This window comes from Gorilla gorilla, chromosome 12 (assembly GCF_029281585.2).
Source record: "Gorilla gorilla gorilla isolate KB3781 chromosome 12, NHGRI_mGorGor1-v2.1_pri, whole genome shotgun sequence".
NCBI lineage: Eukaryota > Metazoa > Chordata > Mammalia > Primates > Hominidae > Gorilla > Gorilla gorilla.
The window spans coordinates 49,471,415-49,495,940 of NC_073236.2; the positions used below are offsets into that span (position 1 = coordinate 49,471,415).

Sequence of the window (24,526 nt, forward strand, 5' to 3'; positions counted from 1 at the left end):
AAGGTTTTTTTTTTGAGATGGAGTCTCCCTCTGTCGCCCAGGCTGGAGTGCAGTGGCGCAATCTCGGCTCACTGCAAGCTCCGCCTCCTGGGTTCACGCCAGTCTCCTGCCTTAGCCTCCCGAGTAGCTGGAACTACAGGCACCTGCCACCATGCCCGGCTAATTTTTTGTACTTTTAGTAGACACAGGGTTTCACCGTGTTAGCCAGGATGGTCTCGATCTCCTGACCTCGTGATCCACCTGCCTCGGCCTCCCAAAGTGCTAGGATTACAGGCATGAGCTGCCACGCCCGGCCCAGAAGGTTTTCAATGGACTTTGCCAGATCTCTTAGAGGAATCACTATCTATGGCAGCTCTAGTTAAGTAATGTATTTCGTAGTAAGACTTGAAAGTCAAAATTACTCCTTCACAGGCTGCAGAACAGATGTGTCAGCAGGCATGAAAACAACATTCATCTCCTGTACATCTCCCTCAGAGCTCTTAGATGACCAGGTGCACTGTCAATGAGCGGTAATATTTTGAAAGGAATCTTTTTTCTGAGCAACACGTCTCAACAGTGGGCTTAACACATTCAGTAAACCATGCTATAAACAGGTGTGCTGGCATCCAGTCTTTGTCGCTCCATTGATACAGCCCAGGCAGAGCAGACTTGGCATAATTCTTAAGGGCCCTAAGATTTTTGGAATCGTAAATGAGCACGGGCTTCAACTTTAAGTCACCAGCTGCATTAGCCCCTAACAAGAGGGTCAGACTGTCCTTTGAAGCCAGGCACTGACTTCTCCTCTCAGGTTATGAAAGTCCTAGATGGCATCTTCTTCCAACAGAAAGCTGTTTCATCCACACTGAAAATCTGTTTAGTGTAGCCACCTGCATCAATTATCTTAGCAGCTTCTACATCAGCACATGCTGCTTCACCTTGCACTTTTGTGTTATGGGGAGGGCTTTTTTCCTTAAACCTCAAGAATCAACCTCTGTTAGCTTACAACTTTTCGTCTGCAGCTTCTTCACCTTTCTTGGCCGTCACAGAATTGAAGAGAGTTAGGGCCTTGCTGTGGATTCGACTTCAGCATAAGGGAATGTTATGGCTGGTTTGATCTTCTGTCCAGACACTAAAACTGTCTTCATATCAGCGATAAGGCTGTTTCGCTTTATCAGTTGCCATGTTCACTGAAATAGCACTTTTAATTTCCTTCGAGAGCTTTTCCTCTGCATGCACAAGTTGGCTCTTGTGCACAGGTGGTCTGGTTCTCGACCTATCTCAGCTTTCAACACGCCTTCCTCACTAAGCTTAATCATTTCTAGTTTTTGATGTAAAGTGAGAAACTTGTGATTCTTCCCTTCATTTGAAAACTTAGAGGCCATTACAGGGTTACTAATTGGTCTAATTTCAATATTGTTTTGTCTCAGGATATAGTGAGGCAGGAGGAGAGAGAGAGACAGGAAAGGGGTCAAATGATCAGGCAGACCACACAAAACATTTATCAATTAAGTTCCTCATCTTATATGGGTACAGTTCGTGGTGCCCCAAAAGAATTCCAATAATAACATCAAAGACCACTGATCACAGGTCACCATAACAGATAAACTAATAACAGAAAGGTTTGAAATATTGCAAGAATTATCAATATTTGAAACAGTGACACAAAATGAGCACATGCTGCTGGAAAAATGGCACCAACAGACTTGCTCAACACGAAGTTGCCACAAACCTTCAATCTGTAAAAAAAAAATGCAGTATCTGTGAAGTACAATAAAGCAAAGCACAAAACGAGGTACGATGGAATACTATTAAATGTATACATCACACTGAATGAGTAAACAACAGTACGCATCAACACAGACAAATCTAAAACAAATATAATGTTGAGCAAAATAAGTACATCAGAGGCGAGTACATGGTATCTTTTTTTATATAAAAATTCAAAAACAAGGAAAAGTAAATAATGCATTCTTTAGTGATACATACATAACTGTAAAAACTAGTAATACAAACAACTGATTTATCACAAAATCAGGATTCTGTCTATCTTGAGGGCAGGGGAAGATAGGATGCAATCAGAAAAGAATGTAATAAAAATAAGGATACTGGCAATATTCTGTTTCTTAACCAGAGTCCTGGGTAGATGAATATTCACTTCATTATTATTATTCAAATTGTATGTATTTAAATTTCATAATTTAAATTTGTAAAATGTATATTCTCTACGTACATTTCACAAATGTTAAAAAAATACAGCTAACAGCTGCGCGCGGTGGCTCACGCCTGTAATCCCAGCACTTTGGGAGGCCGAGGTGGGTGGATCACGAGGTCAGGAGATCGAGACCACCCTGGCTAACATGGTGAAACCCCGTCTCTACTAAAAATACAAAAAATTAGCCAGGCGTGGTGGCGGGCGCCTATAGTCCCAGCTACTCGGGAGGCTGAGGCAGGAGAATAGTGTGAACCCGGGAGGCAGAGCTTGCAGTGAGCCGAGATCGTGCCATTGCACTCCACCCTGGGCAACAGAGCGAGACTCCGTCTCAAAAAAAAAAAAAAAAATACAGCTAACATATACCACATTTAATATAGTGCAACTTTACCAAAACTTTAGTACTTACCAAAGGTACCCATGCTTCAATTTCAAAACTACTTTAACTTTAAAAAAAAAAAAAAAATCTACCTATACTCATTGAAGGTTTCCCATCTGTGACAGGTTTAGAGTACCAATGCATTTAATAGCAGTGAGCCATAGCCCTCCAAATTAGGACCCACCTAAATGGGAAGCTTCACTGAGAATTATTAACAAAATTCTTCTGCCAAATTGTGCAGACAGGAACATAACAAATTTAAAATATCAATCTAAAGTAACATTACAAATATTCATGCAGGCAGCCTGAAGTCCTACTAAAGGCATGAAGTGCTACTTATTGCTTACCCGAACCACTCCTGTGTATAGCACCAGGTTTCCACTGCCTTCCAAGACCAGCATGGTGTCTATTTTCTAAAAAAACAAAAAAGACAAAAAATTTATTTCCCAATCTGAGCAAATTAACAGATTTTTTGACTGAAAAATCTGATGAAGCGTAATTGTCAACTTCTCAAATGTGCCTACATTACCTCCACTGGTGCTGCATCCTTTGCTGGTATGTTGGTCACTGAACCAAAGATGAGCTGAGTTTTATCATTACTCTCCTGAAACTTTACACAGCTAAATAATAAAATAAAAAAGAAACTTGATACATGCAACAACCTGTATGGGTATTAAAAGTATTATACTGAACAGAAAAAGACAATCTCAAAAGTTTACATACTGTATGAGCCCATTTATATAACATTCACAAATGCCAAATTATCAAGATGGAGAATTAGTGGTTACCAGGATCAGTGGGTAATGGTGTATGTGACTATAAGGAGTTAACATAAGACAGATAAAGATGTTTTGTATCTTGATTGTGGTGGTATTTACACACATCTACATACGTGAAAAAACTGCATAGAACCATAGATACACATAAATGAGTACATGTCAAATTGATGAAATTTGAAATAAAGTGTTTACATCATCTATCTCCTGGTTATGATAATGTATTATAGTTATATAAGAGGTTACCTGTGAGGGAAAAAGAATGCAAGGTACACAGGACTTGTTTACTCTTTTGTAACTTCCTTTGATCTATCGTATTTCAAAATATGAAGGTAAATAAATGGGCAAAAGATCTGAATAGCTATTTTACCTAAGAAGATAAATGAATGGCTAATAACTTCATGAGATGATCAACATCAGAATGCATTAGAGAAAAGCAAATTAAAGCCACTTCACAACCACTAGAAAATAGCTACAATCAAAGAGTGTGATGATATCCAATCCTGTCAAGGATAAAGAGACATTCACCTTCATATTTTGCTGGTGGGAATATAAAATGATACAGGCTATTTGGAAAACAGTTTGGTGATTTCTTAAAAAGTTAAACATGAATTTACCATTCAACCCAATGACCCAATCCTAGGCATTTACTCAAGAAAAATAAAATCACATATGTCCACATTTTTGCTCAAGACCTTTGTTCAAATGTTCACATGGTCATAATTCTCAGTAGTCAAGAGGTGGAAATAAACCAAAAGTCCATCAGCTGATGAACAGATAAACAAAACATGGTGGTAGATCTATACAATGGACTATTACATAGCAATAGGTATGAAATAATGATACATGTTACAAAATGGTGGATCCTAAAAACATCACACTAAGTGAAAGCTAAACACAAAAAGCTACACTGTGTGTACATACATTATATATATACATATAAATGTCCAGAAAAATTAATCTATAAAGGCAGAAGCCTAGCATGGTTGCCTGAGGCTGGAAATGGGAACAAGACTGACTACAAACAAGCACAAGGAAATCTTTTCATGGTGATATAAATCTTGTAAAATTGGGTCATGATGATGGTTGTATAACACTGTAATTTACTAAAAATCATTTAATTATACAGTTAAAACATGTTAATTTTATGACATGTAAATTATTTCTAAATAAAACTACTTAAGCCAAAAAAAAAGGAAAGAAAAGAAAAAGAAAAAGCAGTGCTGAGTTATTTATACAGAAACAATGGGAAATACATACACCTACCGTAACTGGAGCTGGGACTCTACTAAAAAGCACAGGAACTTTTGCCCACATAGGTCAGATGTAATAAACACTTTTGAGGCTTGTGAATTTTTCTCTCTATAATAGATACATTAATAAAGTAACTGTCAGCACTGGTCCAAGAATCTACCACAGTAACTATTAAAAGTCTTTGAGGCCAGGCGCGGTGGCTCACACCTGTAATCCCAACACTTTGGGAGGCCGAGGCGGGCAGATCACGAGGTCAGGAGATCCAGACTATCCTGGCTAACACGGTGAAATCCCGTCTCTACTAAAAATACAAAATAAATTAGCCAGGCATGATGGCGGGCGCCTGTGGTCGCAGCTACTCTGGAGGCTGAGGCGGGAGAATGGCATGAACCCAGGAGGCGGGGCTTGCAGTAAGCCAAGATCGCGCCACTGCACTCCAGCCTGGGCAACAGAGCCAGACTCCGTCTCAAAAAGAAAAAAAAAAAAAAAAAGTCTTTGAAAATATTCTGCAAGAAATCTAAAAACTACTTAGGTCAAGCAATAATCTCAAAGACACAAACATTTCTAAGAATTAAACTTCACGATCTCTAAGATCCTTTCAGTTCTTTGATTATGAGCTCGTTACACAGCTTTGTTGGGGAAAGCTACAATAAATTTAACAATTACTGATGAACTTTTAAATTACATACTATGTAAGCTCCCTACGTGTAAAGTAATGCAAACTAAGCCACCTACCTGTAAAGTAATACATGCAAACTTGAATTCCTATCCCGCAAAGGGCCAGATCTTTCATAATGCTATTTCTCCTATCTACCCCCTCTCCTTCTCAGATTAGGCCTCATTCACATCCCTTTTTGGAATCATATCTCTAATTCCCAAACCCTTCCTTCTAAAGTGCTACAGAAGGCCGGGTGTGGTGGCTCACGCCTGTAATCCCAGCACTTTGGGAGGCCGAGGTGGGCAGATCACCTGAGGTCAGGAGTTCAAGACCAGCCTGACCAACATGGAGAAACCCCGTCTCTACTAAAAATACAAAATTAGCCAGTAATCCTGTAATCCCAGCTACTCGGGAGGCTGAGGCAGGATAATCGATTGAACCTGGGAGGCAGAGGTTGCGGTGAGCCAAGATCACGCCATTGCACTCCAGCCCGAGCAACAAGAGCGAAACTCTATCTCAATAAATAAATAAATAAATAAATAGTGCTACAGAAGACCCATAAATCTAAAAAATAAGAATCTATAATATATTCAACTTACAAATAAGTTATTTAAAGAAAAATGATCTATAATTGTAGGATACTTTTGATATATGAGAAACAAACCAGACAGACTACTTCAACATTGTATCCACATCTTTACTTTCTTCAGACTACCTATTCCCCATTTCATTCTAAGATTATGCATTTGCCTTCCATTTCAGATAAAACGAGGCTCTAAGGCTTGAGCTCAACCTCCTGCCTTACGTATCTGATCAACCTTCACTTCTTTATCCCAAGGCTAATCTCACCACTTGTGCACCTTTCTGGTTACTTGTTCCATCAATCATTTCCTCTCTTCTGTATTTTCAATACTTTCCCTTGAGTATAGTCCGTATAGCCTACTACTTCACATTAAAAGTCTTAAAATATAAAATGGACTCAACATTAGAGTATATAAAAGACCTTCTCGATTTGACTGGATATAAAACTTGGATTGTGGTTAGGTAAGAAAATATTGGGGGCCAGGCACAGTGGCTCACACCTGTAATCCCATTACTTTGGGAGGCAGAGGCAAGCAGGTTGCTTGAGCCCAGGAGTTTGAGACCAGCCTGGGCATCACAGCAAAATCCTTTCTCTACAAAAATTACAAAAAATTAGTCAGGCGTGGTGGTGTGTGCCTATAGTCCCAGCTATCTGGGAGGCTGAGGTTGGAGAATCACCTGAGCCCAGAAGGCCAAGGCTGCAGTGAGCTGTGATTGAGTCACTCACTGTACTCCAACCTGGGTGACAGAGTGAGACCCTGTCTCAAAAAAAAGAAAAAGAAAATACTGGGGCAAGATGTCATGAAAACTAATTTTATTATAGTTCAGCAAAAACAAAACTCTCCTTGACCAAGACTCCCTCTAATTTTGTATCTTCATTCCTATTCAAAGGCAAACTCCTTAAAGAGTCTGTATGCCTATGTTCATTTCCTCAGTCCCCATTTACTTTTTCTACCCCACTTTCCCCGCCACCCTCCCAGCTTAAAATGCTCTGGCCAAGGTCACCAAGGAACCCACTGCCACCCAGGTACCTCCTCTCTGGGTTCAACTCTCAGGGCCACAGTTCACCAGTACCTGGCAGTACTGGCATCTCTGTATTCTTGAAATGTTCTTTTTTGTATTCTGTATTTCCCGCTGCTTCTCCCATCTGACCTCTTTTGCTTTGTCTCTCTGCGCCAGCTTTGTCTCTTTCCATTCCCCAAATCTTAAGTTTCCAGGACTTCAGTTCCTAGCCCTCTTCTCATTCTACACCACTGGATTTTAACTATTTGGAGGCCACAAATCCCTTTGAGAATCTAAGGAATGTTAAAACCCTCTCCTTGGGAAAAGGCCTATATACTACATGTACACACAATTATTGAATACAATAATTCTTCAATTCTAATCTAATTCTCTTACCTCAATCACCACCTATAAGCTGACAATTCCGCATTTATTGTTCTGCTCTTTCCCAAACTTCCAACACACTTATAAAGTGCCTTCTTACCGCTGTCATCAAATGGACCAGAGGACTAAAGGGCAATCAGTAATCTCTCAAGCCTCCTTTTTTTCTTTTTCAGACAGTCTCACTCTGTTGCCCAAGCTGGAGTGCAGTAGTGTGCTCTTGGCTCACTGCAACCTCCAACTCCCAGGTTCAAATGACTCTCTCACCTCAGCCTCTGGAGTAGCTGGGACTACAGATGCACGCCATCATGCCTGGCTAATTTTTGTATTTCTAGTAGACATGGGGTTTCACCATGTTGGGCAGGTTGGTCTTGAACTCCTGAGCTCAAGTGATCCATCTGCCTCAGCCTCCCAAAGTGAGTGATTACAGGTGTGAGCCACTGCACCTAGGAAGCCTCCTTTTCATTAGCCTTTTCCCTCCCCTCTGCAAAAACCAGAGTGGGAGTACTTGTAATTCCCTAAATACACCACGCACTCACCAGAACTTTTGTTCTGATCCCAGCTGCCGTCTGTGGTCTTTCTCAACTTACCTGCCTAGCAAATACCTATTCATCTTTCAAAGCCCTATCAACAAAAGCAGTCTCTCCTGTGTCACCATCCTTCAGCTATCTGCCTCTTTTGAGGACAGGGACAGTGACTTATTAGACTGTTAACTAGCACACACATTGGCATATAAATTAACACGTGAATTATTAAAGAGAATATAAAAGAAGAAAGGTCACCCAGAACAGAGATCTAAGCTATGTTTCCCAAAAAGTAAAGCTGGCACTCAACTAACATGAACATAAAACTTAGGAAACATGCTAAAAAACCCACATTTCCTCATTGATAGAAATTAACTGTTTCTCCCCAGAACAAAAAACATCCAAAAAATGAGAGATTATTACTATAAAGGAAGAAATATCAGATGACAAAATAATATTTTTATAATGACTTTTTTTTTTTTTTTGAGATAGTCTCTCTCTGTCACCCAGGCTGGAGTGCAGTGGCACGATCTCAGCTCACTGCAAGCTCAGCCTCCTGGGCTCAAGCAATTCTGCCTCAGCCACCTGAGTAGCTGGGATTACAAGTATGCACCACCACACCCAGTTAATTTTTGTATTTTTAGTAGAGACGGGGTTTCACAATGTTGGCCAGGCTGGTCTCGAACTCCTGGGCTCAAGTGTTCTACCAGCTTCAGCCTCCCAAAGTGCTGGGATTACAGGCATGAACCACCGCGTCCAGCCTATGATCACTTTAATATCATTAATATCCTCTACTGAAACTAAGGTGGCCTTAATACATATCTCTATATATTTTTACATATATTAACTGATCACATTAAAAGGAAACTTTAAACAAAATGCCATATATTTCCCAAGACTTTCAGCAACATTTTTCTTTGAATATAATAATATATATAACAAACCTTATATTAGTAATCGTTTCTGTCCACAAATGGTCAATACACAGTTCAGGAACAATTGGCTCCGTTTCTGGTGCAAGAAAGGAGCCATTAGAATTACTATTTGGAGAATGAGAAATACTATGTCTCTTTGGAGACTGATTATGGCTTGAAATGTTGAACCTTTGCACCCCTGAAAAAGAGTGCACTCCTAACGCAGGAGAATGAGCACGACTGCAAAATAAACAGAGGAGAGAGTACATCACAGTTAGCAGAGCAGGCTTATATGACATACACTCCAATGACACTTCCAAAAATTCCACAGACAGAAGAGCATTCATGGTATAATCCAGGTCAGAAATTAAAATTTTTCAAAAAGGAGTAGCTATTTAAATGGTTCATGTCAATGTGCTTTACTATATTCTAAAGATTTAGAGTTATTATTAGAAGAACTCATCTTTTACAACTAAAACTTAGATCATCTTCTTTTTCGGAAAATGAATGATTATTCAAAAAGCTCTAAACTATGTCCCTGTATAGTCAGACATATATATATATCAACAAAACAATGTCCCTGTAGCACCAGATATACACATCTGGTGATTTAAATATATATCTATGTAGAGAAATAGATACATTTAGATATCAAATAACAAGAAAAAAGAAGAAAAACTAACATAAATTAAGGCAAAAATAAAATAGTGCCACAGTATTTTGGGAACTAATATTCATCAAACTGTTGCCCACATAGTGGTAGAAATGAGGCAACTAACCTTAGGTCAAGCATAGGCAGCTTCAAAATATGACTCAGGAAAGAATGTGACATGGTAAACTTAGAAATCTTAGTAAAAGTAGCTCAGGGCTGAGCACGGTGGCTCACGCCTGTTATCTCCGCACTTTGGGAGGCCAAGGCAGGCGGATCACAAGGTCAGGAGATCGAGACCATCCTGGCTAACACGGTGAAACCCCATCTCTACTAAAAATACAAAAAAAAAAAACTCTGCCAGGCATGGTGGCAGGCGCCTGTAGTCCCAGCTGGAGGCTGAGGCAGGAGAATGGCATGAACCCGGGAGGCAGAGTTTGCAGTGAGCCAAGATTGCGCCACTGCACTCCAGCCTGGGTGACACAGCAAGACTCCGTCTCAAAAAAAAAAAAAAAAAATGGCTCAATTGGGATAATGGCTATTTCCCCTAAAAAACATCTCCCCTAAATATATTTCCCCTAAAAACAGCTGTCAACAGAAATTCTAAATCCTTCAAAACAAAACAGAAAGCTTAGAAAGAAAAACCAGGAAACCCTTCTACCTTAGAGCTGCCATGTTGGAAATAGAAGGTGAGCGAGAATGTAGACTGGGTGATGAGGTTGAGCGACTCTGGCTGTGAATGGATGAGTAATTCTGGAAAGGTGAAGTCACAGGGGAATCTCCTTTGGAGAGGCTTCTGAGATGTGCTGTGAGGGAGCTGCTAGTGGCCACATTCTGTGGGGTTCCCCCCTGTTCAGAGAACTTTAAAACAACATTCTCTTCCTTAAGTCAAAATAAAGAGAAAGAGGAAAAAAAAAACAATAATTAGAATAAAGTAGCAATTTCCTTGTAAGAATGCAAGTTGAAGTCAGTTACTAAAGACACAGTATTTCTTCTTTCCTAAGAAGCTCAATCTAGTTCTCAAATGAGGCCAGGTGCCATGGCTTACATCTATAATCCCAGCACTTTGGGAGGGTGAGGAGAGAGGATAGCTTGAGCCAAGGAATTCAAGACCAGCCTGGGCAACATAGCAAGATCCCATCTCTACAAAAAATTAAAAATTAGCTGGGAGTGGTGGTACACACTTGTAGTCCTAGCTATTCGGAAGGCTGAGGCAGGAGGATCACTTGAGCCCAGGAGTTCAAGGCTGCAGTGAACTGTAATTGTGCCATTATACTTCAGCCTGGGTGACAGAGTGAGGCCCTGTCTCTAGAGATGATGATGATGATGATGATGATGATGATAATAATAAAACTATTCACAAGTGATTTTTCCAAAAAAAAAAAAGTGAGGGTATGAAGTATTAACTACTCTTTCATATATATATATACTTTTTTTTTTTTTTTTTTTTTTTGAGATGGAGTCTCATTCTGTCACCCAGGCTGGAGTGCAGTGGCATGATCTTGGCTCACGGCAACCTACACCTCCCAGGTTCAAGTGATTCTCCTGCCTCAGCCTCCCGAGTAGATAGGATTACAGAAGCCACCACACCTGGCTAATTTTTTATATTTTTGGTATAGATGGGGTTTCACCATGTTGGCCAGGCTGGTCTTGAACGTCCTGACCTCAAGTGATCCGCCTGCCTTGGCCTCCCAAAATGCTAGGATTACAGGTGTGAGCCAGTGCACCCAGCCTACCCTTTCCTATTAAGGAGAAGTGACTTGCCTTTCTCCTTACCTCTGATTTGACTCTCCGGAGAGTCCACACAGAATGCACATTTTGAACAGCATCATAAGTCATTACAATAGAGGGGTCAGTATTGAGGAAAACAATTTTCATTGCATGATCTACAACATATTGCACCCGTGATGAACCAAAAAGACCTTAAAAATAAAATAGAAAAATCAGGTATAGAACAATCGGCTTTACAAGACTGATATTTATGAATGGAGCTCTTAAAATTGTTAAAGATAAAGAACAACCAAGCCATAGAGAGCATAAAATCTATTACTATCTTAAATAATTAACTCTGAATTTTTAATAAATTTACTTTAGGCATCAACTTCCTTAAAATACATTAAAGATGACAGCATTACAAGTTTTAGCTTCACGTACATGCTGTTGCTAAATGTTAAGATTTGTGGGGACTCTCACCATTAAACGAATCAGCCACAGGTAAAAGGTCGATGATTTCTTCAACTGACTTATTTATAAATTGCACTCAACTGTTCTGCCACGTTTGACTTCCTTATTGGTTCTGTTTTTCTGTATGAAAGCTGTACTCTATAATTACTATTCAGACAGTGCCGAACAGTACACTGTTGTTTCTGCTTTACTAGTTACACATGCAAAATAAGGTTTTTCCCAGTGAGTTCAGCTTTTAATCTAAAGTACCATGGACTGGTCTCTATATCCTTATTTGACAGGAAATGTTTCCCACTCAGTTAAAATACTGAAAAATTTTAAAATATGATTCTATAATCATAAGAAATACTTTATAAATAAAAATCATGCCACCATCTCAAAATATCTACTATTAATACATTAGAGAATTTTTGGTTTTTTTCATACATATATACACACTTTATACATTTTTACAAAATTATAATCATACTGTGTTATTTGTATCCTACTTGACATCACAAATAAGCAACTTCTAGTTCACTAAATATTAGTCAAAAATATGATCAATAATGGCTGCACTCCTCCCTCCAGTCCGTGCCTCCAAGATGACAAAGAAAAGAAGGAACAACAATCATGCCAAAAAGGGGCACAGCCACATGCAGCCTATTCGTTGCACAAACTGTGCCCGACGCGTGCCCAAGGACAAGGCCATTAAGAAATTTCATCATTCGAGGCTGGGCACGGTGGCTAACGCCTGTAATCCCAGCACTTTGGGAGGCTGAGTCAGGCGGCTCACGAGGTCAGGAGATCGAGACCATCCTGACTAACACAGTGAAACCCTGTCTCTACTAAAATAAAAAAATTAGCGGGTCGTGGTGGCGGGTGCCTGTAGTCCCAGCTACTCGGGAGGCTGAGGGAGGAGAATGGTGTGAACCTGGAAGGTGGAGCTTGCAGTGAGCCCAGATCCCGCCACTGCACTCCAGCCTGGGCAACAGAGTGAGACTCCGTCTCAAAAAAAAAAGAAATTAATTCATCATTCGAAATGTGGTGGAGGCTGCAGCAGTCAGGGACATTTCTGAAGCGAGTGTCTTCAATGCCTATGTGCTTCCCAAGCTGTATGGGAAGCTAAATTACCGTGTGAGATGTGCAATTCACAGAAAAGTCGTCAGGAATCCATCTTGTAAAGCCCACAAGGACCAAACACACCCACCCCGATTTAGACCTTCGAGGAGTGCTGCCCCACAACCCCCACCAAAGCCCATGTAAGGAGCTGAGTCCTTAAACACTGAAGACAAGGCGAGGCGCGGTGGCTCATGTCTGTAATCCTAGCACTTTGGGAGGCCGAGGTGGGTGGACTGCCTGAGCTCAGGAGTTCGAGATCAGCCTGAGCAACAGGGTGAAACCCCATCTCTACTAAAATACAAAAAATTAGCTGGGCGTGATGGCACACCCCTAATCCCAGCTACTAGGGAGGCTGAGACAGGAGAATCGCTTGAACCTGTGAGGCGGAGGCTGCAGTGAGCCGAGATCATGCCATTGCACTCCAGCCTGGGTGACAAAGCGAGACTCCGTCTCAAAAAAAACAAAATGAAAATAAAAAGATTGAAAACAGACTATTCTCCAAGAAAAAATAAAACGGAAATTGTACTTAAAAAAAAAAAAAAAAAAAAAAAAGGCTACATGCCATTTAATCCCAGGCCCTAGTATGTTTGTTCGGGTTGTCTGCAATTAGTAACAACATAAAATTTGAACTTTTTCTGTAAAAGATCAAAGACTAAATAGTGCAGTTTGCTGTCCACATACTGACTCTATCACATAATCTTTGTTATTTTCTACCACCCTTTAAAAGGTAAAAACCATTCTTATGTTGGGTGCGGTGGCTCACGATGTAATCCCAGCACTTTGGGAGGCCGAGGTGGGTGGATCACCTGAGGTCAGGAGTTCAAGACCAGCCTGACCAACATGGTGAAACTACGTCTCTACTAAAAATACAAAATTAGCTGAGTATGGTGGCACATGCCTGTAATCCCAGCTACTTGGGAGGCTGAAGCAAGATAATCACCTGAAACCAGGAAGCAGAGGTTGCAGTGAGCCAAGATCGCACCATTGTATTCTGGCTTGGGCAACAAGAGCAAAACTCTGTCTTAAAAAAGAAAGAAAAAAAAAAAAAAACCATTCTTAGCTCACAAGCTTTACAAAAACATGCTGCAGGCCAGATTTAGCCCATGGCCTACAGTTTGCCAAGACATAATATAGAAGATAAAAAGCAGCTAGGCACGGTGGCTCACCCCTGTAATCTCAGAACTTTGGGAGGCCGAGGTGGGTGGATCACCTGAAGTCAGGAGTTCAATACCAGCCTGGCTAACATGATGAAACCCCATCTCCACCAAAAATATAAAAAATTAGCCAGGCATGGTGGCGTGTGCCTGTAATCCCAGCTACTCGGGAGGCTGAGGCAGGATAATCACTTGAACTCGGGAGGCAGAGGTTACAGTGAACTGAGATCGCACCACTGCACTCCAGCCTGGGCCACAGAGCAAGACCCCTCTCAAAAAAAAAAACCCAAAACAACAACAAAAAATAAACTTTACTTCATCTAAGTATCATTCATTTACTTATTAATTATTAAAGAACAAAGCATCTACAGGTAGGTTAATAAATATATCGGTATTCCTCACTGATTTATATGCCTTATTTTTACTAAAATAACTGTTGAGCAGTTAATACCATGATATTCAAGAAAGTCAAAATAGAAGTTATTTTTGTAAAATGTTTACATTATTTTTATAAGTCAGTTTTCATATAAGCGCCTTTATAACCTCCCTCACCAAAGTCAAAAAAAAAAAAGAGCTTATCTAAAAGAATATAGAAATACACTTACTTCCAGATTTACAAACAAGTGGAGTTATTTCATCTAGTGGGTGCAGCATGCTGAACATAGTAGGTAAAGGTTCTCTAGCAATAAACAAATAATCAATTAATTACCAATACGAGTATGTCTGTGCACAAATTTTGCACTTCTATTGAAAAGAAATCTCCAGATTACACGAGCAACTAGAAACCTACTATCTCAAAATGCAATCTTCTAAACTTTGTACATACTATTTTTCACATTGTCTTCTATTTCATTCCTAGAAATCTCTCCCCTTAGAGTAATTCTATCAATGCACGAACAGAGGGAAATCAATATAGCCAGGGAATTTCTGCAAACAGCAGTCATCACAGTACAGAACAAATGGAGTAATGTGCATAAAGCGGTCTTTTTTTATTGACCTCTCTTACTGGCAGTGTGTCTTTGGCAGCTAAGAAAGAAATTTATTCTCCCATATCTGCTGACAAAGGAATGCATTTTTTAAAAAAAGAAGAAACAAACTACTTCAGGTAAATTAAGTCTGCTTTTTTTTTTGGAGATGGAGTCTCACTCTGTTGCCCAGGCTAGAGTGCAGGGGCATGATCTCGGCTCACTGCAACCTCCACCTCCCAAGTTCAAGCGATTCTCCTGTCTCAACCTCCCGAGTAGTTGGGATTACAGGCACACACCACCACGCCCAGCTAGTTTTTTTGTATTTTTAGTAGAGACGGGGTTTCACCATGTTGGCCAGGCTGGTCTTGAACTCCTGACCTCAGGTGATCCACCTGCCTCGGCCTCCCAAAGTGCTGGGATTACAGGCGTGAGCCACCACACCTGGCCAAAAGCCTACATTTTTTAAGGAATTATTTTTTTTAGAGCGAAGACAGGCTTTCTTTCAAAGCATAAAGAGATTAAAATCTATAAGCAATTTCTTTAAGACTTAGCAAGTGTCTACCTCTTGCACCACAACATGACAGGTGCTGTATGTTGCTGCCCTTCGGTGTGTTCATAATTCATAGGGAGACAAGATAAACACACCGCTAATAAACATCTACCATTTATTGCATACTTAATACCTACTAGGCCCTGTGTCAAAGCTTATATACATTTAGCTAGTTTAACTTTGCATAAGTCCTAAGAGGTAAATGATAATATTCCTGTAACGCGTAAGGAAACTATAGCTAAGAAAGCACTAATGATCTGCTCAAAGCAGCACAATGAGAAAATGGCAGAGCTAAGAACTGAATATTGTTATTTATTTTTTTTTGAGACGGAGTTTTGCTCATTGCCCAGCTGGAGTGCAGTGATGTGATCTCGGCTCACTGCAACCTCCGTCTCCCAGGTTCAAGTGATTCTCCTGCCTCAGCCTCCCAAGTAACTGGGATTACAGGCACCTGCCACCACGCTTGGCTAATTTTTTGTATTTTTAGTAGAGACAGGGTTTCGCCACGTTGGGCAGGCTGGTCTCGAACTCCTGACCTCAGGTGATCCACCCGCCTCGGCCTCCCAAAAGTGGTGAGATTACAGGCGTGGGCCACCACGCCCGGCCAAATCTTTTTTGAAGCCATTTATTTGCATGTTCAATTTTACCACTTAGATTGGGAAAAAAGGCTAATTAAGTGCCAAGTGCGTAGAGCTCACGAGTGTACATACAGGCTGAGTATCCCTTATCTGAAATACTTGGGACCGTAAGTGTTTTGGATTATTTACCTTACACTAACGGTTGAGCAACCCTAATTCTTTTGGGCGTACAAGTGGCTTTTGGTGACACAGAATTATGTAGTGGTGAAATTCTGAGATTTTAGTGCACCTGTCACCTTAGTGCATGTTGTACGCAATATGTAGTTTGTTTATCCCACACCTTCTTCCCACCCTCCTCCTTCTGAGTCTCCAAAGTCCATCATAACACTCTGTAAATAGCCTCTGCATACTCCTTGCTTAGCTCTCACTTGGAAGTGAGAACATGCAGTATTTGGTTTTCCATTCCTGGGTTACTTCACTTAGAATCATGGCCTCCAGTTCCATCCAACTTGCTGCAAAAGACATTATTTCACTTCCTCATTATGGCTGATTAGTATTCCATGGTGTATATATACATTTTCTTTATTCACTCATTGGTCAATGGGCACTTACGCTGCTTCCTTATCTTTGCAATTGTGAATTGTGTTGCAATAAACATACATGTGCATGTATCTTTTTCACATAATGACTTTTATTTCCTTTGGGTAGATACCCAGTAATGGGACTGCTAGATTGAATGGTAGACGTACTTTTAGTTCTTTAAGGAATCTCCATACTGTTTTCCATAGATGTCATACTAATTATGTTCCCGCCAGCAGTGTATAAGCATTCCCCTTCCACCACATCCATGCCAACATCTATTGTTTTTCTGACTCTTTAATAATGGCCATTCCTTAAAGAGTAAGGTGAGATCTCACTGTGGTTTTAATTTGTGTTTCTCTGATGATTAGTGATATTGAGCAGTTTCATGTTTGTTGGCCATTTGTGTATCTTCTTTTGAGAACTGTCTATTCATGTCCTTTACCCACTTTTTGAGCTTCTGTCTTGCTGATCTGAGTTCCTTATATATTCTGGATACTAGTGCTTTGTTGGATGCATAGTTTGCAAATATTTTCTCCCACTGTGTGAACTATCTGTCTATTCTGACATTTCTTTTGCTGTGCAGAAGCTTTTTATTTTAATCAGGTCCCATTTATTTATTGTTTTTGTTGCATTTGCTTCTGGTGTTTTAGTCATAAATTCCTTGCCTAGGCCAATGTCCAGAAGAGTTTTTCCAAGGTGATCTTCTAGAATTTTTATGGTTTCAGGGCATAAAGCCTTTGATCCCTCTTGAACTGACTTTTGTATAAGGTGAGAGATAAAAAAACCCAATTTCATTCTTCTAAAAAAGGTATCAGTTTTCCCAGCACCATTTACTAAATAGGATGCCTTTCCCCCAATTTATGTTTTTGTAAGCTTGTTTGTCAAAGATCAAATACTTGATTACAAGTATTTGGCTTTATTTCTGGTTTCTCTATTCTGTTCCATTGGTCTATGTGCCTACTTTTATACCAGTACCATGCTGTTTTGCTAATTATAACCTTGTAGTATATGTGATGGCTACATACTTGTTCTTTTTGCTTAGGATTGTTTTGGCTATTTTGGGCTTTTTTGGTTCCACATGAATTTTAGAATTGTTTTTTCTAACTCTATAAAAAAAAAGATCTTATTTTGATGAGAATTATGGTGAAATCTATAGATTGCTTTTGGCAGGATGATCATTTTCACAATATGGATTCTTCAAATCCATGATCATGGGATGTGTTACCATTTGTTTGTGTCATCTGTGATTTCTTTCAGCAGTGTTTTGTAGTTCTCCTTATAGAGATGATTCACCTCCTTGGTTAAGCATATTCATAGGTTTTTGTTTTTGGCTTTTTGCTGCTCTTATAAAAGGGATTGAATTTTTGGCCAGGTGCGGTGGCTCATGCCTATAATCCCAGCACTTTGGGAGGCCAAGGTGGGTGGATCACCTGAGGTCGGGAGTTCGAGACCAGCATGACTAACATGGAGAAACCCCGTCTCTACTAAAAATACAAAAAATTAGCCAGGCGTGGTGGTGCATACCTGTAATCCCAGTTACTCAGGAGGCTGAAGCAGGAGAATCGCTTGAACCTGGGAGGCAGAGGTTGTGGTGAGCCGAGATCATGCCACTGCACTCCAGACTGGGCAACAAGAGCAAAACTCTGTCTCAAAAAAAAAGAGACTGAGTTCTTGATTTGATTTTCAGCTTTGTCATTGTTGCTGTATAGCGGTGCTATTGATCTGTGTACATTGATTTTGTAATCTGAGACTTTACTGATTTATCAAATCTAGGGGTCTTTTGGAGGAGTCTATAGGGTTTTCCAGGTATATAATCATATTATCAGCAAATAGTGATAGTATGACTTCCTCTTTTCAAATCTGGATGTCCCTTATTTCTTTCACTTGCCTGATTGCTCTGGCCAGAACTTCCAGTACTATGCTGAATAGAAGTGGTGAAAGTAGGCATCTTAGTCTTCTTCCAGTTCTCAGGGGGAATGCTTTCAACTTTTCCCCATTCAGTATGATGTTGGCTGTGGGTTTGTTGTATATGACTTTTATTAATTTGTGGTAAGTCCCTTCTATGCCTAGTTTGTTTTTATCATCAAGGGATGCTGAATTTTATCCAATGCTTTTTTCTGCATCTATTGAGATGATCATATGGTTTTTAATTCTGTTTATGTGATGTGTCACATTTATTGACTTGTGTATGTTAAACCACCCCTGCATCCCTGAGACAAAACCCACTTGATCATGACATATCTTTTTGATGACAGCAACCCTAATTTGAGAATCCAAAACCTGAAATGCTCCAATAAGAATTTCCTTTGAGTGTCACGCTGGAGCTCAACAAGTTGCAGATTTTGGAGAATTTCAGATTTTTGGATCAAGGATACTCAACTTGTACTGAGATGAGAGAAAATGGCATATATCTATGCTGTCGACATGAAAATTATCATCATCTCAAACTTTTAGATAAACCTCAGAACCAACACAAACACAGAAATCCCAAGCAGTAATATTCTGAAGTGAATAAAATGAATACCTGGGTGAACCTGGAGGTACTTCATGTGAAGAAGCGCTTCGTTCAAACAACAATCCATATTTAGTGGGCCAAACATTTGCAACCTTTCAGGTAAAAGGGTGGGAAAAGATAGAAGTAAGAGAACCTACCCCTTTATAAAATGTTTTAAAGAAACATTACAGAATGTTTTATTTTCCAATTTAGTAATAGCTTTACAAAGTAACATAATCATTAAATACGGTATTTTCTTAAAAAGTAATACAAATAACCAACTCTAAGATAAAATCAAATCTAATAAAGAGGAGTTGTTCAATGTGAAATTCCTGCCACTGGCCAGGATCAGTAACAAAATGACAATGTGTTAACAATAGCCGTAGGCATTAAAAAGACGATGAGTAACAAAAAAAGACTGGTGTTTTTCATATGCCTTATTTAATATAACCAAAAGTTCTTACATATCATTTAAACCAACAAACACATACCACAGAAGACTTCCTAATTCACTTCATTAAATAACTTATTTTTTTGTGAAGTACAGAAAAATGGTAAGCCACTAAAGCTGCCAAAATTTAGTTATTTTGAGTAAAAATAACATTTTTGACTACTACGAAACATGAGACGTAAGACATGGCTCTAAAACCAATTAATTCAAAAATGTTCTCCAACAAAACCCCCCCCAAAATTTGAAACACCTGTTTACCTGAAATGGCAATGAAGCTATGTAATCCTTTCCTTCTATGCTATGCATGTTAATACATGAGCTTTGCAATATACATATGCATTTTTCTACTTCACTGCTACCTGAAAAGAAAGGGTACAACAAGACTTATGTGTTTTTTCCCTCAAAGGAGTTCAATCCTAACAGCACAAATTATTTAATGCACAATATAAAGATGCTTATGGTAAACCACTATTACTAGTGGCTACTTCATTTGAATGAAAAATACAATGAGATAAATATTTGGAATCATCATAAGAAAAATAAAATTTCAAAAAGAAACTTACTGTAGGCCTTTTCAGACTTATCCTGTGATATAATGAAGTCACACCACAATGCCTAAAATCAAAACAAAATTCTTACCTAAGAAAATTATATCTAAATAATCATCTATTAACTAATGGCATCTAAATAATAATAATAGCATCTACGTAATAACTTTGCCTCCTCAGCTCAACATGTGCAATCATGGGAACAAAAAGAATAAGAAAAAATAAATTAGAGTAATAAATGATAAATATGATAAGGAAAGGCAAAATGTTTACAATTAAATTTTATGAAAAGATCCATAGGAATTAAAATTTTAAATTAAAAAAATAAATTTTACAAAAAGAGAAGACAAGAATCAAAAAATCTACCAGATAGAAACTTTGCAGCAAAAATTCAAATAGTAGCTCAAACCATACTAAACCCTATATCCTCTACAAAACTAAAGATTATTCAAACTTTATAATCTCCAGATTAAACAACTGATCTTAGACTCTCTCTACACTGACTTTTGAAAAAGTATTTAGAAACACTAACTCCTCCCTTTCTTAAAAGCCCATCTTACAAAATATAAACTAGGAAAAGCTATTAAACTTTAACTGACATACCTGGCAATCACTTATTATTTAACAGCATTTTGTGTTTTTTTTAAACTGTGGTCAAATATACACAATATGAAAATTAACATTTTAACCATTTTTAAGTAGACAATTCAGTAGCATTAACATTAAATTGACAAGCTTAGTGCAATTTGTGAGCTTGTACAATACTGCACATTTCCAGAACTTTTTCCTCATCTCAAACAGAAACTCCGTGCGCATTAAACAATACTCCCCATTTCCCAATGCCCTGAGCTCTGGTAACCTCTGTTCCACTTTCCCTGTGAAAAGGCCTGTGCTAGGTATCTCATGTAAGTGAAACTGTACAACATTTGTCCTTTTATATCTATTTTATTTCACTGAACATAATGTTTTCAAGGTTCATCCATGTTATGGCATGTATCAGAATTTTATCCCTTTTTAAAGCTAAACAATATTCCACTGTTAGCATATAACACATTTGTTTATCCATTCATCTGTCAATGGACATGGGTTGTTTCTACCTTTTGGCTATCATAAATAATGCTGCTGAAAACACTGGTGTACAAGTATCTGTGAATCCCTGTTCTCAATTCAATTGTGCATATACCTAGAACTGGAACTGCTGGATCATAATGGTAATTCTAAGTATAACTTTTCTTTTAAGAGATGGGGTCTCACTCTGTCACCCAAACTGCAATGCAAGGCATGATTCTAGCTCGCAGCAGCCTACAACTCCTGGGTTCACGTGACCCCCCTGCCTCAGTCTCCTGAACAGCTTGGGAGTACAGGCATGCACCACCATGCCTGGCTACACGTACAACTTTTTGAGAAATCGCCAAACTTTTCCACAGCAGCTATGTTACATTCCCATCAGCAATGCACAGGAGTTCCAATTTCTGGACATCCTCACCAACATTTGTTATGTTTCTTTAATAACAGCCAACCTAGTAAAGTGGTATCTCATTGTGGTTGTAATCTGCATTTGCCTAATGATTAGCGAAGCTGAGCATCTTTTCATGTGCTTATTGACCATGTGTGCATCTTTAGAAAAATGTCCATTTAAGTCCTTCTGCCCAATTTTTTAATTGGGTAGTTTGTTTTATTGTTGAGTTGTGGGAGATTTTAATGGTTAGGAAATGAAAATTCAGGAAGAAAACCATGCATGAGAGCTGTGCTCCAACCTGAAATGTCCAAAATCTACAATGTACCGATTACAGTCTCAACTTCCTTTCATGAAATCCCACCCTCTCAGCCTCTAAAAGTAAATATTTTAACATCTCTTTTATCCCTGATATCTAAGAGATCACTAACCCCTTCCACATCTCCCTCTGCTTTATCACCCCTCCTTTGCCAAGGCACCAATCTTTTACCTGAACAGTCACAAAATAGTGCCCCTGACAACAGTCTCCCTCCTCTCCAGTCAATCCTATATATATATTGCTAACAAAGCAATCTCTTTTCAAAACACAAAATTGATCGCTTCCATTTTAAAATCCTTGGCAGGCTCCCTTCAGCACACAGTTTAAAATCCAAATTCCTTGGTTTATATACAAGGCCCTTTGGTCTGTATACTGCCAGCATCCACTCGCATCACTCCACACCCACACTTTGTGTACAGCCATTCTGAAGTTTAAAAAGTCATCTTTTTCCATAATTCTTTTTGCTGTGATTTCCTCTGCCTAGAATGCCCTTCTGCCACCATTTTATAACACAAATAGCATCTTCTTTGAAAAAACCCTCCCTTTGGCACTCAGTCCTTTGGGCTCTCATCACTCTGTGGACAGGTAGTTATTATACAGCATTCAGAATACAGCATTTCAGGTGATCTGTTTGTTCTCCTTTCTAGGCTATGAGTCCTTCAGTGGCAGAAACTACATTCACCTTTGTAGCCCCAGCATAATGTCTGAAACAGAGTGAGACTAAATACTTGCAGAAGACCAGGCACAGTGGCTCACGCCTGTAATCTCAGCACTTTAGGAGGCCAAGCCAGGAGGATCACTAGAGCCCAGGGGTTCAAGACCAGCCTGGACAACATAGTGAGACCCCCATCTCTATTAAAAAACAAAAAGAATAAATGAAAAAATAAAAAGAACAACCAAAAAAAAAAATACTTGCAGGATAGGTAAAACAATGAACAGATAAAATCTGAGTCACATATACCTGATATTATTTCATAAACAAAATAGAAAATTATCTTTCTCCATATTAGCAAGAAAATTAAGTAACAATATATTTTCCAGATCAAAAGACTGAAATTCCAAATCTTACAATTACACTTACAAGTGATCTTAAGATAAAGGAGATAATGTATCTAACTGCACTTCCATAGAATCTAGTAAATAGGCAACTGTTCTTGGAGAAATTAAGATGAAGATATAGAAGCAAAGAACTACTTGGATATCATCAAATGCACTTTTCACATCTATACTAACTATATGAATTATATGGGAAAAAAATTACCATCAAAAAGATCACTGGCTTCAACACTCCAGGACACAAATGCTTTCACATATGCCCTCAAATGTTGGAATAATGATTCAGTTTATCCTTTCCAATAAATAGTTAGAATACAGTACTCATCAGGAAATAGTTAATGGTAGGTGGGAGGAGTGGGAGGAAGCAGTGTCCAGATACAAAGATTTCAGCATTTACAAAAATGAAACTTAACATTAGTCAAAGCCTCCAAAACCTCTTGTCAACCCTAATTCATCTACAATAAATGCATTAGTTCTTCCTCCAACTTTTTGTTACAAAAATTTTCAGTAAGAAAAGTTGAAATAATGCAGCAGACATATTTCACCTAAATCCAACAATCAAGAAAATTTTGCCATATTTGTTTGTGTGTGTGCATTTGTGTACATATGGGATTTTTGGAATGGGAATGCTGACTGTCTAAAAATAAATTGCACACACATCATGACATTTCACCCCTAAATACTTCACCATGCCTTTTCTAAAAATAAAGATGTTCTCCTATAAAACCATAAAATCATCATCCCTGAGAAAAAAATAATACTTCTCTAACATCAGCTACTGGCCAGTAATTTTCAACTTTCCCAAATTTTCCCCAAAAATATCTTTTTAGCTAGTTTTCTAAAACCAGGACTCAATCAAAGTTCATTTAACAAGGATCAAAAAATACTGCATTTGGTGATGTCTCTTTAGTCTCTTTCAATGTAGAACAGTCCCCACCTTTTTTTCTTTCTCCGTGACTTTTTTAAAGAAACCAGAATGTAGACTATAAACTTTTTATAATGGAAAATTTCAAATAAATACAAAGTAAACAGAATAGGATAATGAATCCCCATCAGCCAGTTTTAATAATTATCAAGCTTGGCTGGGCATGGTGGCTCACGCCTGTAATCCCAGCACTTTGGGAGGCCAAGGTGGGTGGGTAGATCACAAGGTCAGGAGATCGAGACCATCCTGGCTAACACAGTGAAACCCCAGCTCTACCAAAAATATAAAAACAAAATTAGCCGGGTGTGGTGGCGGGCACCTGCAGTCCCAGCTACTCGGGAGGGTGAGGCGGGAGAATGGCATGAACCTGGGAGGCAGAGCTTGCAGTGAGCTGGGATCATGCCACTGCACTCCAGCCTGGGTGCCAGAGCAAGACTCCATCTCAAAAAACAAATAAATAAATAAACAACAACAATAATAATAAAGCTTTAGCCATTCCTAGCTATCTATTTCCTTATCTCATGGTATTTTAAAATATAATTCTCTATTGCCTATATTCCCTATAAACAGGAAGTTAGGTCTAAATATTCATATTTTTGGGAAGAAAACTTAGATGACATCATGTACTTCATTCTGTATTATAGCTAGAAGCACATAATACTCCTTCATGTCACTACTAATTATGCTAAACTCAATCACTTGATTGAGGTGGAGACTGACAACTCCAAAGTAGAGGTACATTTGTTCCTTCACATTTACCAGGTAATCCACAGGGTGATGTGTTGGTGCCATGGTAATATTCTTTCAACCAACAGTGTTAGTATCCATTTACAATCCTTGTTGGAATCAATTA

At 38.9% G+C, this 24,526-nt stretch overlaps 1 protein-coding gene across 4 annotated transcripts in view; it reads right to left on the minus strand.

The window, feature by feature from the left end:
* Window positions 1-24,526, minus strand: part of ANAPC1 (anaphase promoting complex subunit 1) — a 114,189-nt gene that overhangs the window by 83,640 nt on the left and 6,023 nt on the right. For 2 of the 4 annotated variants that reach the window (XM_055378288.2, XM_031008101.3), the window contains exons 4-13: window positions 19,933-19,984; window positions 19,628-19,728; window positions 18,949-19,031; window positions 14,352-14,425; window positions 11,084-11,229; window positions 9,969-10,189; window positions 8,689-8,898; window positions 4,610-4,705; window positions 3,097-3,187; window positions 2,915-2,980 (exon numbers count right to left, since the gene is read on the minus strand). In XM_055378288.2, coding sequence (XP_055234263.1) covers window positions 2,915-2,980; window positions 3,097-3,187; window positions 4,610-4,705; window positions 8,689-8,898; window positions 9,969-10,189; window positions 11,084-11,229; window positions 14,352-14,425; window positions 18,949-19,031; window positions 19,628-19,728; window positions 19,933-19,984 — 1,140 coding nt within the window. Of the gene's footprint in view, window positions 1-2,914; window positions 2,981-3,096; window positions 3,188-4,609; window positions 4,706-8,688; window positions 8,899-9,968; window positions 10,190-11,083; window positions 11,230-14,351; window positions 14,426-18,948; window positions 19,032-19,627; window positions 19,729-19,932; window positions 19,985-24,526 lie in introns of those variants that run through there. The other 2 variants (XM_055378289.1, XM_055378290.1) reach the window with 2 other exon arrangements.